The sequence below is a fragment of the Anomalospiza imberbis genome, chromosome 18 (genome assembly GCF_031753505.1).
Source record: "Anomalospiza imberbis isolate Cuckoo-Finch-1a 21T00152 chromosome 18, ASM3175350v1, whole genome shotgun sequence".
NCBI classification, from domain to species: Eukaryota; Metazoa; Chordata; class Aves; order Passeriformes; family Viduidae; genus Anomalospiza; species Anomalospiza imberbis.
Window position 1 is genome coordinate 12,903,810 of NC_089698.1, and position 14,730 is coordinate 12,918,539.

Below are 14,730 nucleotides of genomic sequence, written 5' to 3' on the forward strand. Positions count from 1 at the left end.
CCTTGGGGAGCTGCTCCAGGGACGTTCCTGGGCACTGGGATCGGTCACCCACGGCTACGCTGCTGTGGAGTCCCCAGAAGAACCCTGGGGCTGATGCCAGAGCACAGCGTGTGCTAGCTCCTGCCAGGATCCATTCCCAAGAGGGGAATGGGATGTGGCCACACTTGGAAGAGGAAAGCAGAGCTGGCCTGGGATGAGAGGAGTCTGAGCTGCCCTCAGCCCACCAGCACAGCCACAACCTGGGAAAGTCATTCCCCCCTCCATGAGCACCAAGGGGCTGGGAACCACCGAGGCACTGGCACAGGCTGGCCCTGACCTCTGAGCTGCCTGCCCAGCGCTATGAGCCCCGTGCAAGCCCCACACAAACCACACAGCCAGCCCTTGCTCCATGTTTAATAGGGATGGACACGTGCCATGTTGCAGCCCGTGGGGCAGGACCCGGGCAGGGCCCATGGTGTGTCCCCAGTGACCGTGCTGGTGAGCCGAGCCCTGTGTTGGCTCTGCAGCCAACTCATGCCATCCTTTCTAATAATTTATTATAAATAAAGGGTCTGACCCCTGCCCTCCCACGGTGAGGCCGTGAGTCACCCCACAGCCCTGCCAGTCCCAGCCCTGGCAGGTCTGTCACCCAGCTCCCGGAGGGGCTGGCACTGCAGCCAGGCTCTGCCTACCCTGCCACGGCTACCAGCAAATAGACAAAAAACCCAAGACTTAGAAAAATTGCTGTGAGCAAGGCAAGAGCGCAGCAGGGCCAGGGCTCTCCCTGCCCCAGCCCCCCCCCATTATACCCATGGGTGCCCCAAATCTTCCCTTCCCAGCACTGCCCATCTGGACACCCCACCCCTCTACTCACACCCAGCAGGAGAGCCCGAAGTCCTTCCCTCTCCAAAGTCTGGGCACTATGATGGGCACAGCCACACCAACCCTGCTCCAGCAGCAAGCGCTGCTCGCAGGGCACCCCCTGCCCCCTCCCTGTCCCTGGAGCAGCCATGGGTCTGTCCCTGGAGTGTGTCCTCGGGCCAGCTAGCTGTCCGTGCAGCAGTTCCCTGCAAGGGAGGACAGACAGCCTTGGCACAGGGAGCCTGGCAGGCTCCAGGTCCTCCCCAGCCTGTGCCCCAGGGTCAGCGGGGGCTCGGCTGGGTGCCAGGGCGGTTCTCACCCAGGATGTTGCGCTTGCAGAGAGGGCAGGTCTGCTGCAGCAGGAGCCAGGGATCCACACAGTCCCGGTGGAACTCATGGGAGCAGGGCAGCACCCGCAGCCACTGCCAGCAGGGAAGTGAGGGCACATGTGAGCACAGCTGGGTGGCAGGGACACTGCCCAGACCCTGGCAGGGTCACCCCGGCCCCGGCCAGCGACCGGAGGCTCGGCCCAGGGTGGGCTCCAGTCCCACCTGGCTCTTGTGGAACTGGTCCAGGCACACAGCACAGCTGTCGATCTCGCAGGCCCGGCTCCGGGGCGGCTTCCCAGGATGGTACCGCCGGGTTTTCAGCGCCAACAGCCGCCGCCGGATGTGCTGCTTCAGGTCCAGCTGTGGGGGCAGAGCCGAGGGTCAGAGCCCTCCCCAAACCCCTGGCACGGTGCACAGCAGAGACATTCCCACATTCCCACCTCGGCGTCCCGCTCCGACAGGTCCTGCCGCGACAGGCGCTGGGCCTGCACCATGACGCCGGTGCAGAGCAGCAGGGCGATCAGCAGGATGGTGTTCCACAGCTGCTGCAGGTACTTCTGCGGGGACAGCGCGGTGGGGACGGGAGCCGGAGGCCCGGCTCCACTCCCAGCCCCACTCCCGGCCCCACTGGAAGCCCGGTGCCGTACCTGGACCTGCGAGCTGCTCTCCCCGGGGCAGATGACCCCCTGCCACTCCCCGTAGAGGCCCCCTCGGGACAGGCCGCAGGTGGACCACAGCGTGAGGGTCACTCCCTGCAAGGCAGGACACGGCACTGCTGATGGCCACAGCAGCGTCCAGCCATGGGAGCACACGTGTGCCAGGAGGAGGAACGCTGGTGCTGCCAGCTGCCCTGCGCCCATGGGTTTCCTTCCCTTCCCTGCTCCCTGCAGCTGCTTCCCGTGGATCAGAGAAGTTTGGCTGGGCACAGTCATGCCCTCCTCTCCCACTGGCAGAATGAGGAAGAGAAGGACAGACAAACATACCAGGTTCTCCAGCAGCACTGCCTGGTACGTGATCTTCGCCGTAGCCTGGAGCCCACTGTGAGCAAAGAGGAAAGTGTCAATTCCATGGACATGGCAGGATTCGGGCGCAGCACCCCTTCCCCACAGGAATGGGCAGTGACTGAGGGGACCAGAGGAACATGTAGGGGAGGTGACAGCAAGACACTTCCTCCCCAGCTATGCCCAGCCCTCAGTGACCCTGCACAGGGCTCTTCCTCCCGACCTTGTGCCTCAGTTTCCCCACGTGTGACACCATGGCAGCAATCCAAATGACCCAGAGGTCAAGAGGATAGGCAGGGTCCCACTGCTGCTGGTGGTGAGAACCAACACCCACAGAGGTTGTGGGGATGCCGGTGCCATGGCAAGAACCAACCAGTCTGGATAATTTCTACTGAAAGTCCTAAAGCTCTTGGCTGAGGCCACCTGCCACCACATGGGGAACTATAGCAGGGCTCCAGCCCTGAGGAAGGGATGGATCTGACCCAGATCTCCCCTGGAAACACATCTCAGGCCCAGGTGGCCTTGGCATGGCTCAACACCACCCCAGCAAACATGCTGGGGGACAAAGCAAGGACAAGGCAGGGACCAGGCAGGGTCCAGCCCATCCCACACCACAGGCCGTACCGCAGCAGCGCTCCCAGCAGCCTGGTGACATTGTCTGAGGACTGGATGACGATGACGGGCTTGGCGAGCAGCTGGGACACGTCCAGCTGCAGCGGGAGGGAAGCGGAGCGGTCAGCGGGGCACGACCCCCGCCCGGCCCCGCCGCCGGCACTGCCCTACCTCACGGATGGCATTCTGGTTCAGCGCCAGGATGAGCAGGGCGGAGGCCCCCAGCACCAGCGCTCGCTTCATCTGCAGGGACAGTGGGGACACAATCAGGGGACAGCGGGGCTGTGTCCCCGACAAGCTCCTGTCCTGCTGCTGGAAGCACCCAGCACATCTCTGCCACGGTGAAGGGTCACAAGGGACCCTAGAGGAGTCAGAAGCTGTCAGAGACCCCTTGGGCCACCAAGCACAGACCCCAGATCTGGCCAGGAGCCACCCCAGGTGACACCCCTGTGGGTTTGTGACCTGCAAACACCACAACAGCCCTCAGGCCAGGCAGGGCAGACAGGGTGAGACAGAGGGTCACCTTGGTGACAACGGCGGTGGTGAAGGACTCCTCCTTGGCACCCCGGGGGCCCTCAGCCGGCTCCTCGGTGCCCACGGGCACCACCCCGATCCAGCCGTCGGCAGCGCTCAGCTCCGGCTCCACGTCACCCACCTGGGGACATGGCAAGGAGAGGGAGAGCTGGGATGAACCCCAAGGTTCAGGGCACCCCCAAAGCACCCCCATGCCCCAGGGGTCCTGGGGAGCTGGGCACTGTGTGGGGACAGGGACAGCAGCTGGGCTGACACAGGGAAAACAGGGAGCCACCGTGCCCCTGCCCGCTCCTCCTCTCTGCTGCTGGCCACACCCGAGCAGTGGGCTTCCTGCCCCGGTCATCCCGCAGCGCCTGCGGCCTGCCACCAATCCCCCAGTGGCTCCCAGTGCCCTTCCGTTCCGGCCCCTGCCCTGCCCCATTCCTTCCGCAGAGCCCAAGGGTCACGCCAGCACCCAGCGGCCCACAGGGACCCCCTCCCTCCCACGGACCACTGCCCTGCCAATGCCCCCGGTCTCTTAATGTCTCCCAGCTCCCATTGCTTCCCCATCACCACTGCCACCCAGCAGCCACGTCCCCAGCCCCATACCCGGTAGCCCCTCAATGTCTCCCAGTGGCCCCCAGTCCCCACCGTTCCCCTCCCTGCCCCCTGCCCCCACAACACCTCCAGCGCCCTCCGCTTCCGACTTCTCCCCTCCCAGTCTCTCGCCAGTGCCGACAGCACGCCCAGCCCCGCTCGCCGTTTCCCCGCGCTCACCAGCACCAGGCGGCCTCGGATCTCCATCTCCTCCCGCTCCCCCCGCGGGCCGCCCCGGCCCGGCCCGGCCCGGCCGCCCCCCGCTCCCAGCACGGCCCCGCGCAGCGTGTACGAGCCGCCGGGCACCGCGGCCGCGCTGCCGGCCGCGCTGCCGGCCCCGTCCCCGTCCGGCCCCGCCGCCCCGGGCCCCGACACGGCCACCTCGACCCGCGCGGGGGTCGCGGGCCCCGACCCGGCCCGGCCGAGCGCCAGCAGCGGGGCGAGCAGCGCCGCCCGCACCGCCGCCATGGCTGCGCGCACCGCGCCCCGCGGCGCCCCCTGCCGCCGGGGAGGACCCGCCGCGCCCCCCATCGCCCGCAGGGGGAGCCCGAGAGCCCGCACCGGGACCGGGACCGGGATCGGGACTGGGACAGGGACAGGGACCGGGACAGGGATCGGGACAAGGACTGGGACCGGGACCGGGACCGGGACAGGGACAGGGACTGGGACCGGGACAGGGACCGGGACAGGGACAGGGATCGGGACTGGGACCCGGACCGGGACCGGGACCGGGACAGGGACTGGGACCGGGACCGGGATCGGGACAGGGACTGGGACCGGGACCGGGATCGGGACCGGGACAGGGACCGGGACAGGGATCGGGACAGGGATCGGGACCGGGATCGGGACTGGGACAGGGACAGGGACAGGGACCGGGACAGGGACAGGGATCGGGACTGGGACCGGGACCGGGACAGGGACAGGGACTGGGACCGGGACCGGGATCGGGACAGGGACTGGGACAGGGACTGGGACCGGGACCGGGATCGGGACAGGGACTGGGACCGGGACAGGGATCGGGACAGGGACCGGGACCCGGACCGGGACAGGGACTGGGACCGGGACCAGGATCGGGACAGGGACTGGGACCGGGACAGGGACTGGGACCGGGACAGGGACTGGGATCGGGACAGGGACTGGGACAGGGACAAGGACTGGGACCGGGACAAGGACTGGGACCGGGACAGGGACAGGAATCGGGACAGGGACCGGGACCGGGACAGGGACCGGGACAGGGATCGGGACCGGGACCAGGATCGGGACAGGGACCGGGACAGGGATCGGGACTGGGACAGGGACCAGGACAGGGACTGGGACAGGGAACGGGACAGGGATCGGGACTGGGACCGGGACAGGGACTGGGACCGGGACCGGGACAGGGACCGGGACAGGGATCAGGATGGAATTGGGACAGGGACCGGGACCGGGACAGGGACCGGGACAGGGATCAGGATGGGAATGGTGACAGGGATCAGGATGGGAACTGGGACAAGGACTGGGACAGGGACCAGGACTAGGACAGGGATCGGGACAAGGACTGGGACAGGGATCGTGATGGGAATTGGGACAAGGACCGGGACAAGGACTAGGACAGGGATCGGGACAAGGATTGGGACAGGGATCGTGATGGGAATTGGGACAAGGACCGGGACAAGGACTAGGACAGGGATCGGGACAAGGATTGGGACAGGGATTGGGACAGGGACTGAGATGGGGACAGGGATTTGGACAAGGAGAGGGACAGGGATTGGGATGGGAATCGGGACAGGGATTGGGACAAGGGTCGGGATGGGGACAGGATAGGGTTTGGGATAGGGACAGGGATCAGGACAAGGGTCGGAATTATGACACAGACAGGGGATGGGGACAGGGACGGGGACTGGGACAAGAGTTGGGATAAGGACAGAGACAGGAAGCACTGCTGGGACAGGGACAGGGACCGGGGCCCGGGCGACGGAGATAGGGATGGGGGTGCAGGACAGAGAGCAGGAGAGGTGCAGTGACGGGGAACAGGGACCATGACCAAGCTGGACACTTGGACACAGCAGGGATGAAGAAGGTGATGGGGACAGGGACCAGGAGAGGGACAGGGACATGGAATTGGGACACAGACAAGGGATGAAGAAGGTGATGGGGACAGGGACCAGGAGAGGGACAGGGACATGGAATTGGGACACAGACAAGGGCTGAGACTGGGATGGGAAGCAGGAACCAGGTGGAAAACAGGAACAAGGAGAGGCACTGGAAGAACAACAGGAAGTGGGACCAAAACGGGGACAAAGGCCAGGACCAGGACCAGGATGGGAACACGGAGAGCGACCAGGAGGAAGACGAGAATCAGGGGAGAAACAGGGGCAGGGACTGGGAGCAGGAGCAAGACAGGGACAAGTCCTGGGACTGGAATGGGAACCGGCAGCAGCAGCAGGACAGGGACAGGGACAGGGAAACCAACTGTCACCAGGAGAATGACAGGGAGAGGAACAGGCATGGGGACACAGATATCCACATCCCCACGTGTGGATACAGGGACACATGGGGACACAGAGACACGTGTGCTCTGGGGGAACAGGGACATGGGCACACCCCCCAGCCCAAGGTGACATGACACACACCAACACCCGAGTACCAAAACCCAACTGCCCCCCGCAACACCCCCAGCCTGGGAGCAGCGTCCAGTGCCACGTCCTGACCCCTGGATGCCCCATCCCAACCCCTGAGTGCCACATCCTGGCCCTGCTCCGGCCACGTGTGCCCAGCACATGTGCCTCCGGGGGATTTGCCGGCTGGATTAGCTGCGGCATGGGCCCAGGCTGACCTCCTTTTGGCAGGGGCCACACCAGGAACGGGACTCGGGGCTGTGGGACCCAGTTCCCGTGGCTGCAGGGTGCTGTGGGATGGGTCTGGATGTGTCCCCGAGTCCCCATCCATGTTTTAAGTGCGGGGGTGTAATCACAGGGTGAGCACATCCCTCCTCCCACGGCCACAGCCGGAGCCGGTTTAACCACACGGTGAAACATCCCGATTGCAATGGTCTGGATGTGCCATAAACAACAGCTGGGAGCACGGCTGGCCCAGGAACCAACCTGGAGCGGCGAGCATGGATGTTGGGGACTCTGTGGGTTCGGAGGGGAACACCAAAATGGGGCCTGGGGGTGGCTGGTGCCAGAGCTGCCCCACAGAGGGGACACATAAGGGGTGTGAATGGCTCCATGGAGCATCCATAGGTGGGATAGGGATGGCTTCCTGGACATCTGCAGCTCCAGGGGACACTTATGGGACCAAAGAGCATGGATGGCTCCATGGGACATCTATGGGTCCTAGTTCCAAGGGACACACATGCCTCCGTGGCACATAAATGGCTCCTTGGGACATGCACAGATGGGACACAGATGGCTCTGTGGGACATCCACAGCCCTAAGGGACAAGGTATGGTTTCATGGGATGTTTCCATGGGTTATCCATGGACATGTATAACTTCATAGGACACCCATAGGACATCCACAGCTCCATGGGACAAATATGGTTCCATAGCACATGCAGAGCTCTCTGGGAGAACCATGTGTCCATGGGGGACACAGGGCTCTGTGGGACGTCCATGCCTCCATGGGACACACACAGCCCCATGGGCATCCTGCTCCTGATCCCCATCTTCCAATCACTGCACCTGAGCCCTCAATCTGTCCCTATCTCCCATCTCTGTCCCTGTCCCTTCTACCTGGCACCCTGCCCCCTCCACTCTCACCCTGTCCCTGCTCCACTTTCGATCCCTGTCCCCACCTCCCATCCCTGTCATCCCCTGCCTTCATCACTGTCCCCTCTCCCTGACACCCAGCCCATATCACCATCTCCCACCCCACAGCCACATCTCCTTCCATATCCCAATGTCCTCCCACACCCTCTCTACCCCACTGTGTCCCCCAAACCCTCATAGCGCTCACCCTTCTGTACACTCCATAACCCCCAGAGCCCCCTACACTCATCTCTCCCTTGTTCCCCCAAATCCCTATGTTCCCCATGCCCCCAAGGCTCCCTGTGCCCCTATACCCCCTGTTCCTCATATTCCCCGTGCACTCCTACCCCACATGTCCCCTATAGTTCCCAAGTCCCTCATACCCCCAAGGCCCTCTATGCCCCCATATCTCCAGTAGACCCATACTCCCCATATCCCCTATAGGCCCCAAACCCTCCCAAGTCCTCCATATCCCCCATATCACTTAAAGCCCCCACACTCCCCTACAGTCCCCAAGCCTCCTGTGCCTCCTCATGCCCTCATACCCCTATAGCCCCCATACCCCTATAGCCTTCCATTTCCCGCGTGCTCCCCATGCCCCCATACCCCTCCATGCCCCCCATATCTCCCTGTGCCCCTAAATCCCCCGAGTCTCCCATACCCCTCACATCACTTACAGCCCCCATACCCCCCTATAGTCCCCAAGTCCCTCTGTGCCCCCTATCCCCTATGCCTCCATCACCCCCGCACCCCCATCCCCGACCCCGGGCCGGCGGCGGGCGCTGACCGGGCGGGCAGGGGTCGGCCAGGGTCCAAGGCCGCGGGGGTGGGCGGGGGCCGGGCCGGGCGGGCCCGGGGGCGGGCCCGGGGAGGTGCTCGGAGCCTCCCCGGCCGCCGGGGCCGGGCAGAGCCGCCCGCAGCGCACCATGAGCGGCTGCGTCGGAGACCTGAGCCCGCAGCAGGCGGAGGTGCTGGCCCAGGTGAGCTCGGACGGAGCGAGCGGGGAGCTGCGGGGGGACCGGGGCCAGGGCCGGGCTGTGCTCCCCGATGTGCGCCCGCATCCGCCGCGGGACCGGCATCACCCCCACCCCGCACCCCAAACCCAGCGGCAGCACTTTTGCTTCCGGCCCCGGGGGGCCCCGGGGGGCTCCGCAGCCCCCCACAGCACCCCAAACCCACCGGCATCACCCCCGCTCCCGCCTCCGCACCCCAAACCTACCGGCTTCACCCCGATTCCTGGCCCCGGGGACGTCCCATCGCCTTCAGCCTCCATCCCGCCCCCTAAATCCGGCCCCGAGAGGCTTCCGCTGCCTCCATCCCTCGTCCCGGACCCCACACACACGGGCCGATTCCCACTGTGGCACTGCCCACTGGGGCCGGACCGTCCGGGGTGGGTCCTGGCGGTCCCGCTGGCTGGACCATCCCGCTGGTGGGCCCCCATCCCTCTCCCATCCTCCCCGGGACTCGGGAACCTCCTGCCTCACTGCAGGGCCCTTGGGACGGTGGTCTTCTGCTACCTCTGTTCCACCCTGGACTCCAGTCCCACGGGCTGAGCCCCCGTGGTGCTGCCCACCAGGGAAGGACCATCCCGGGTGTCCCATCTGACTGGCCTCCGCCGAGCCCCATTTTCTTCTTCCACCCTTCCCATGGGACCGGAGAACTTCCTGCCCTCACCGCCGGGATTGCAGGCCCGGGGACACCCAGAACCGGTGATTGTCACCCACCACAGCCACCTCTGCCAGCCCCTCGTGTTTGGGTGCCGGCCGCTATCGGGGTTCAGTGCACCCCAACCACGAGGGCATCCCCGTGCCTTTATCTTATCGCTGCCTTTCAGACCCAGCCAAATTCCACGGGCGGGCGATGACCCCGCCGGGTGCCAGCACGGGGGGCAGGGGCAGGCGTGGGGCACAGAGCCCAAACCGTGCCCGGTGCCAGCCGTGCCCTGGGCGGGTGAGGGAGGCGAGTGGCCGAACCCGTTTGTCCACCACCACCGGCTTTGTCCCAGGGTGAAGGAGCTAATCCCGGGTTTAATTACCCCTAAATTCAGCGGGAGATAAGCTAATCAGGCTCATTAAGGGGAGGGCCTCGGCTGGTACGGAGATTTGAGCCGTAGCCTGGTTGGGGTGAGTGGGGCCACATAGAAAGGGGACCCTGGGTCCCCCAAACCTCCTAATCCTGCACCCCTACATCCTCCTGCCTGTGCTGGTGGTCACAAACAGCAGGGGACACAGTGACCAGCTCCATCCCAAAGGATGCCACTAGTGGGGACTGATCTGCTTGGTCCCTCCCTGAGGGGATCCCAAATCCCCCAGTCCTGCACCCCAACACCCTCCTGCTTGTGTCATGGGGCTGTGACACACTGCAGTGTCACTGAAATGGGGACACGTGGTGATCTACTGGTGACTGGCTTCATCCCAAGGATGCCATTGGTGGGGTTCGGTCTGCCTGGTGCCTGCAGGACGCCCTCTGAGGGGCCCCAGCTTTCCCAATCCCCCAGTCCAGCACCCTGGCACCCTCCTGCCACAGGGGAGCTGTGGCCCACTGGGGGTCACTGGAGCAAACACAGTGACAGCCTCCATCCATCCCAAAGGACACCCCTGGAGGGGACTGCTTCACCCTTCCCTGTGGGACAACCCGGCAGGAGAGGGGTGGTGACGGCCCACACTCACACCTTATGCGAGGATTCGGGGACAGCTTGTGCTGGGGGACACTGAGAGCATGGCAGCCAGCCTGGGGACAGTCCCCTGCCAGGTGACCGCTGATCCTGGCTGCACGTGGGGCAGGGAGGGGGTGCAGGGTGACCCTTCTCCCCTGGCAAAGTCCCAGTCCTGGCTGGCATGTTTTTAGGGGGACAAGAAAGAGACAAACCTCCAGCCTTGAGGTTTTTGGGGAGGACCAGGGATCCCTTCACCAACTGTCCCTCTTGTCCCCACAGTTCCGGGAGAAGCTGCAGGACGTGCTGCCCTCCCTACCCTCCCAGGACGACTATTTCCTCCTGAAATGGCTGCGAGGTAACCCCGAAGTGGGGACAGTGCTGGCGGGGTGGGAGCCCCGTGGGGCTGGCGGGGGCTCTGAGCTCTCTGCTCTCTTGCAGCACGCTCCTTCGACCTGCCCAAGGCAGAGGTGATGATCCGCAAGGTGAGAGGGGCACCCCGCTTTTGGGGGCACCCTGCTGTGCTGGGACATACCTGCTGTGGGACCCCATGCCCTGGGCCACCAGCCCCAGCAAGGGGGACCCGCCCATGGGGTTCACCTTGTCCCAAATCTCACCCTGGCCCGCTCTGCCCCCGCTGCAGCACATCGAGGTCCGCAAGCACATGGATGCCGACAACATCATCGCCTGGGAGCCACCTGAGGTGAGTGTCCCTGGCCTCCCGGGCGTGGCCCTGGAGGAGACCGTCCCCCTGTGTGCCCTGGGGTGTGTGTGAGGTTCCCTGAACCCCCCGTGCTCCCGCAGGTGATTCGGAAGTACATGTCTGGCGGGCTGTGCGGCTACGACCGGGAGGGCAGCCCGGTGCGGTACGAGATCATCGGGCCGCTGGACGCCAAGGGGCTGCTCTTCTCCGTCTCCAAGCAGGACCTGATCAAGAACAAGTTCCGAGACTGTGAACTGCTCCGGCACGAGTGTGAACAGCAGAGTGAAAAGGTGGGAACTTGCCCACACTCTGCTGGCCCCAACAGGCCTATGGGACCATGTCCCTGCCAGCTCCATGTGTCCACATCTGGTCTGCCCCTACCAGTCATCATCTTCCCCAGCCCTATAGGTCCCTGTCCTGTCCATTTCCCTCTGTCCGTGTCCCTGCCGGCCCCATAAGTCCATGTCCATTCCCACGACTCAAAGTCCTCCCCAGCCCCATATGTCCATTTCTGGTCCATTCCTACCAGACAATGTCCTTGACAGCCCTATAGATCTTATAGGTCCATGTCCTGTCCATCCCCCTCAGCCTGTGTCCCTGCCAGCCCATGTCCTGTCCATCCCCACCACCCAATGTCCTCCCCAGCCCCATACGTCCATCTCTCCAGCCAATGTCCTCGCTTGCCAGCCCTACAGGTCCATGTCCAGTTCATCTCCCTCAGCCCCACAAGTCCATGTCCTGTCCACCCCACCATGGACCATGTCCCTGCCAACCCCATATGTCCATCTCTGGTTCATCCTCCCACCCCACAACTCCGCATCCTGCCCATCCCCACCAGTCCATGTTCCCACTGTCCCTCAGCCCATGTCCCCGTCCCAGCTCCCATGATGTCCCTTCTCCCCATACCAACACTTAGGAGGAGGCTCTGGCTGGCGTGACCAGCCTGTTGGGGCCACCCCATCCCTAGACCTCCCCATGGGTCCTGCCTGATCCCCCCCATCCTCCCGTCCCAGCTGGGCAAGAAGATTGAGATGGTGATGATGGTGTACGACTGTGAGGGCCTGGGCCTGAAGCACCTCTGGAAGCCAGCTGTGGACACCTATGGGGAGGTGAGGGCTCCTGCCCACCCCCCTTCCCACTGGACCGCAGGGGTGTGGGCTGATCCCTGGGATGATGCAGGAGCAGGTCCCTGCAGTGCCCTGCACTCCCCAGTGTTCTGGGTGGGGTCCTGCTGGGTGCATGGCATGAGCTGAGCTCCCCCGTCCTGCAGATCCTGTCCATGTTCGAGGAGAATTACCCTGAGTCCCTCAAGCGCCTCTTTATTGTGAAGGGTGAGTTTGGCCCCGGGGTCCTGCTCCCCTTTTCCAGGTGCTGATGCCCCGCTAATGGCCCCCTCTGCCCCCAGCCCCCAAGCTCTTCCCCGTGGCCTACAACCTGGTCAAGCACTTCCTGAGTGAGGACACGCGCAAGAAGGTCGTGGTGCTGGGATGTGAGTCCTGACCCTCCCTGGGGTGTCCCAAATGGGGTGACATGTCCCCCCTCTGCTGTCACCCTGCCCAGGAGACATACTCCAACTTGCAGCCCCCCAAACCTGCTGTCCTCCCCCGCAGCCAACTGGAAGGAGGTCCTGCAGAAGTACATCGACCCCGCGCAGATCCCGGTGGAGTACGGGGGGACACTGACGGACCCTGACGGGGACCCCAAGTGCTCCAGCAGGGTAGGAGGAGCCCCCGCTGGGCTCTTTAGGGGTGCTGGGCAGTTCCCCCACCCCCACATCCTCCGTCCCTTCCAGATAAACTACGGGGGGGACGTGCCCCAGCATTACTACGTGCGGGACCAGCTGGCGCAGAAGTACGAACACTCGGTCGTGGTCAACCGGGGCTCGTCCCACCAGGTCGAGTACGAAATCCTCTTCCCTGGCTGCGTCCTCAGGTGAGCGGCGGCTCGGCACCGTGGGGAGCGGGTGACAGCCGCGGTGGCCCCGGCCCACCGCAGCACTGCCCCTGTGCCGTGCAGGTGGCAGTTCCGCTCCGAGGGCGCCGACATCGGCTTCGGGGTGTACCTGAAGACCAAGGTTGGGGAGCGGCAGCGGGCGGGCGACATGACCGAGGTGCTCCCCAGCCAGCGCTACAACGCACACATGGTGCCCGAGGACGGCTCCCTCACCTGCTCCACGCCCGGCATTTGTGAGTGCCGAGCCCTCCCCGGGGCGCTGCGGGGCGTCCCCCGTTTTCCTGACCCCACCGTGCCCCTGTCCCCCCACAGATGTCCTGCGCTTCGACAACACCTACAGCTTCCTCCACTCCAAGAAGGTGAGCTACAGCGTGGAGGTGCTGCTGCCCGACACCGCCTCGGCCCAGCAGATCCAGGGGGAGTCCCCCAACCACAGCCCCTGAGCCCCCCGGGCTGCACCGCGCCCCCAGGACGGCCCCGCGGGAAGATGGAGCCGGGGCCGAGCCCCGGAGCTGCCGGACTGAGGCGGGGCCGGACGGGGCCGAGCCCAGACTCTGTGCCTTATGTGGGTCCCGCAGCCAGCGCCGCTGCTGCCTGGGCTGGGGAGTAAAGGGATGGACTGAGCGGGCTCTGCTGCGGTTTGTGCCGCCCGCACCACAGCCGCCCTGCTGCCCGCCTCAGCCCTACAAGCAGGCCAGCGGCCCCCAGCCCCCGAGCGGCGCCCTCAGCCTCACAGCTGCTCCCCCAGACCCGCAATTACCCACCCGGTCCCAGAACGGCCCCCAGCACCACAGCCACCCCAGCTGTGCCCCTGGCCCCACAGCTGTGTTCCCTGGCCCCACAGCTGTGCCCCCGGCCCCACAGCTGTGTTCCCTGTCCCCACAGCTGTGTTCCCTCGGCCCCACAGCTGTGCCCCTGTCCCCACAGCTGTGCCCCCAGCCCCACAGCTGTGTTCCCTGGCCCCACAGCTGTGTTCCCTGGCCCCACAGCTGTGTTCCCTGGCCCCACAGCTGTGTCCCCAGCCCCACAGCTGTGTTCCCTTGGCCCCACAGCTGTGTTCCCTTGGCCCCACAGCTGTGTTCCCTTGGCCCCACATTTCTGTCCCCAGCCCCACAGCTGTCCCCTCGGCCCCACAGCTGTCCCCAGCCCCACAGCTGTGTTCCCTGTCCTCACAGCTGTCCCCTCGGCCCCACAGCTGTGTTCCCTGTCCCCACATTTCTGTCCCCAGCCCCACAGCTGTGTTCCCTGTCCTCACAGCTGTCCCCTCGGCCCCACAGCTGTGTTCCCTGTCCCCACATTTCTGTCCCCAGCCCCACAGCTGTGTTCCCTGTCCTCACAGCTGTCCCCTCGGCCCCACAGCTGTGTTCCCTGTCCCCACATTTCTGCCCCCAGCCCCACAGCTGTGTTCCCTGTCCCCACATTTCTGTCCCCAGCCCCACAGCTGTGTTCCCTGTCCCCACATTTCTGTCCCCAGCCCCACAGCTGTGTTCCCTGTCCCCACATTTCTGTCCCCAGCCCCACAGCTGGGTTCCCTGTCCCCACATTTCTGTCCCCAGCCCCACAGCTGTGTTCCCTGTCCCCACATTTCTGCCCCCAGCCCCACAGCTGTGTTCCCTGTCCCCACATTTCTGCCCCCAGCCCCACAGCTGTGTTCCCTGTCCCCACATTTCTGTCCCCAGTCCCACAGCTGTGTTCCCTGTCCCCACATTTCTGTCCCCAGTCCCACAGCCGTCCCCTCACTCCCACCGTTGCCCCCCCAGCCCCGCCCCGTGGCCGCCGGTGACGCAAGGCCGCGGGGT

General features: G+C 65.1%; 2 protein-coding genes across 4 annotated transcripts; one reads left to right on the forward strand and one right to left on the reverse strand.

Moving 5' to 3' along the window:
* Positions 1 to 379: 379 nt before the first annotated feature.
* Positions 380 to 4,375, reverse strand: RNF215 (ring finger protein 215). Of its 3 annotated transcripts, none has more exons than XM_068209219.1 (10): positions 4,274 to 4,375; positions 3,306 to 3,437; positions 2,954 to 3,025; positions 2,795 to 2,880; positions 2,153 to 2,207; positions 1,817 to 1,921; positions 1,610 to 1,723; positions 1,392 to 1,529; positions 1,160 to 1,262; positions 380 to 1,046 (listed from the first exon to the last, which is right to left on the reverse strand). In XM_068209219.1, exons 1-10 carry the CDS (start codon positions 4,358 to 4,360, stop codon positions 1,024 to 1,026), a joined length of 915 nt encoding a protein of 304 aa, XP_068065320.1. In that variant the 5' UTR covers positions 4,361 to 4,375; the 3' UTR covers positions 380 to 1,023. The 3 variants fall into 3 exon arrangements, with proteins under 3 accessions (XP_068065320.1, XP_068065319.1, XP_068065318.1); XM_068209218.1 differs by having other exon boundaries at positions 1,610 to 1,726; XM_068209217.1 differs by having other exon boundaries at positions 1,610 to 1,726; positions 4,073 to 4,375.
* A 4,067-nt stretch (positions 4,376 to 8,442) lies between these two features.
* SEC14L2 (SEC14 like lipid binding 2) lies at positions 8,443 to 13,555 on the forward strand. Its single transcript, XM_068209216.1, has 12 exons — positions 8,443 to 8,602; positions 10,558 to 10,633; positions 10,717 to 10,760; positions 10,919 to 10,978; positions 11,080 to 11,268; positions 11,992 to 12,087; positions 12,249 to 12,309; positions 12,384 to 12,467; positions 12,589 to 12,695; positions 12,771 to 12,910; positions 12,995 to 13,164; positions 13,244 to 13,555. Exons 1-12 carry the CDS (start codon positions 8,549 to 8,551, stop codon positions 13,372 to 13,374), a joined length of 1,212 nt encoding a protein of 403 aa, XP_068065317.1. The 5' UTR covers positions 8,443 to 8,548; the 3' UTR covers positions 13,375 to 13,555.
* The last annotated feature ends 1,175 nt before the right edge of the window (positions 13,556 to 14,730 follow it).

Bases quoted from the DNA above. Each gene is read 5' to 3' on its own strand.
- RNF215 (XM_068209217.1), bottom strand. From the start codon at position 4,360: ATGGCGGCGGTGCGGGCGGCGCTGCTCGCCCCGCTGCTGGCGCTCGGC. The intron at 3,026-3,305 runs GTGACCCTCTGT...CTGTCCCTGCAG, and splicing joins CCACCGCCGTTGTCACCAAG to ATGAAGCGAGCGCTGGTGCT. The intron at 2,208-2,794 runs GTACGGCCTGTG...CTTTGCTCACAG, and splicing joins CTGCTGGGAGCGCTGCTGCG to TGGGCTCCAGGCTACGGCGA.
- SEC14L2 (XM_068209216.1), top strand. From the start codon at position 8,549: ATGAGCGGCTGCGTCGGAGACCTGAGCCCGCAGCAGGCGGAGGTGCTG. The intron at 12,088-12,248 runs GTGAGGGCTCCT...CCCGTCCTGCAG, and splicing joins CTGTGGACACCTATGGGGAG to ATCCTGTCCATGTTCGAGGA. The intron at 12,696-12,770 runs GTAGGAGGAGCC...CGTCCCTTCCAG, and splicing joins ACCCCAAGTGCTCCAGCAGG to ATAAACTACGGGGGGGACGT.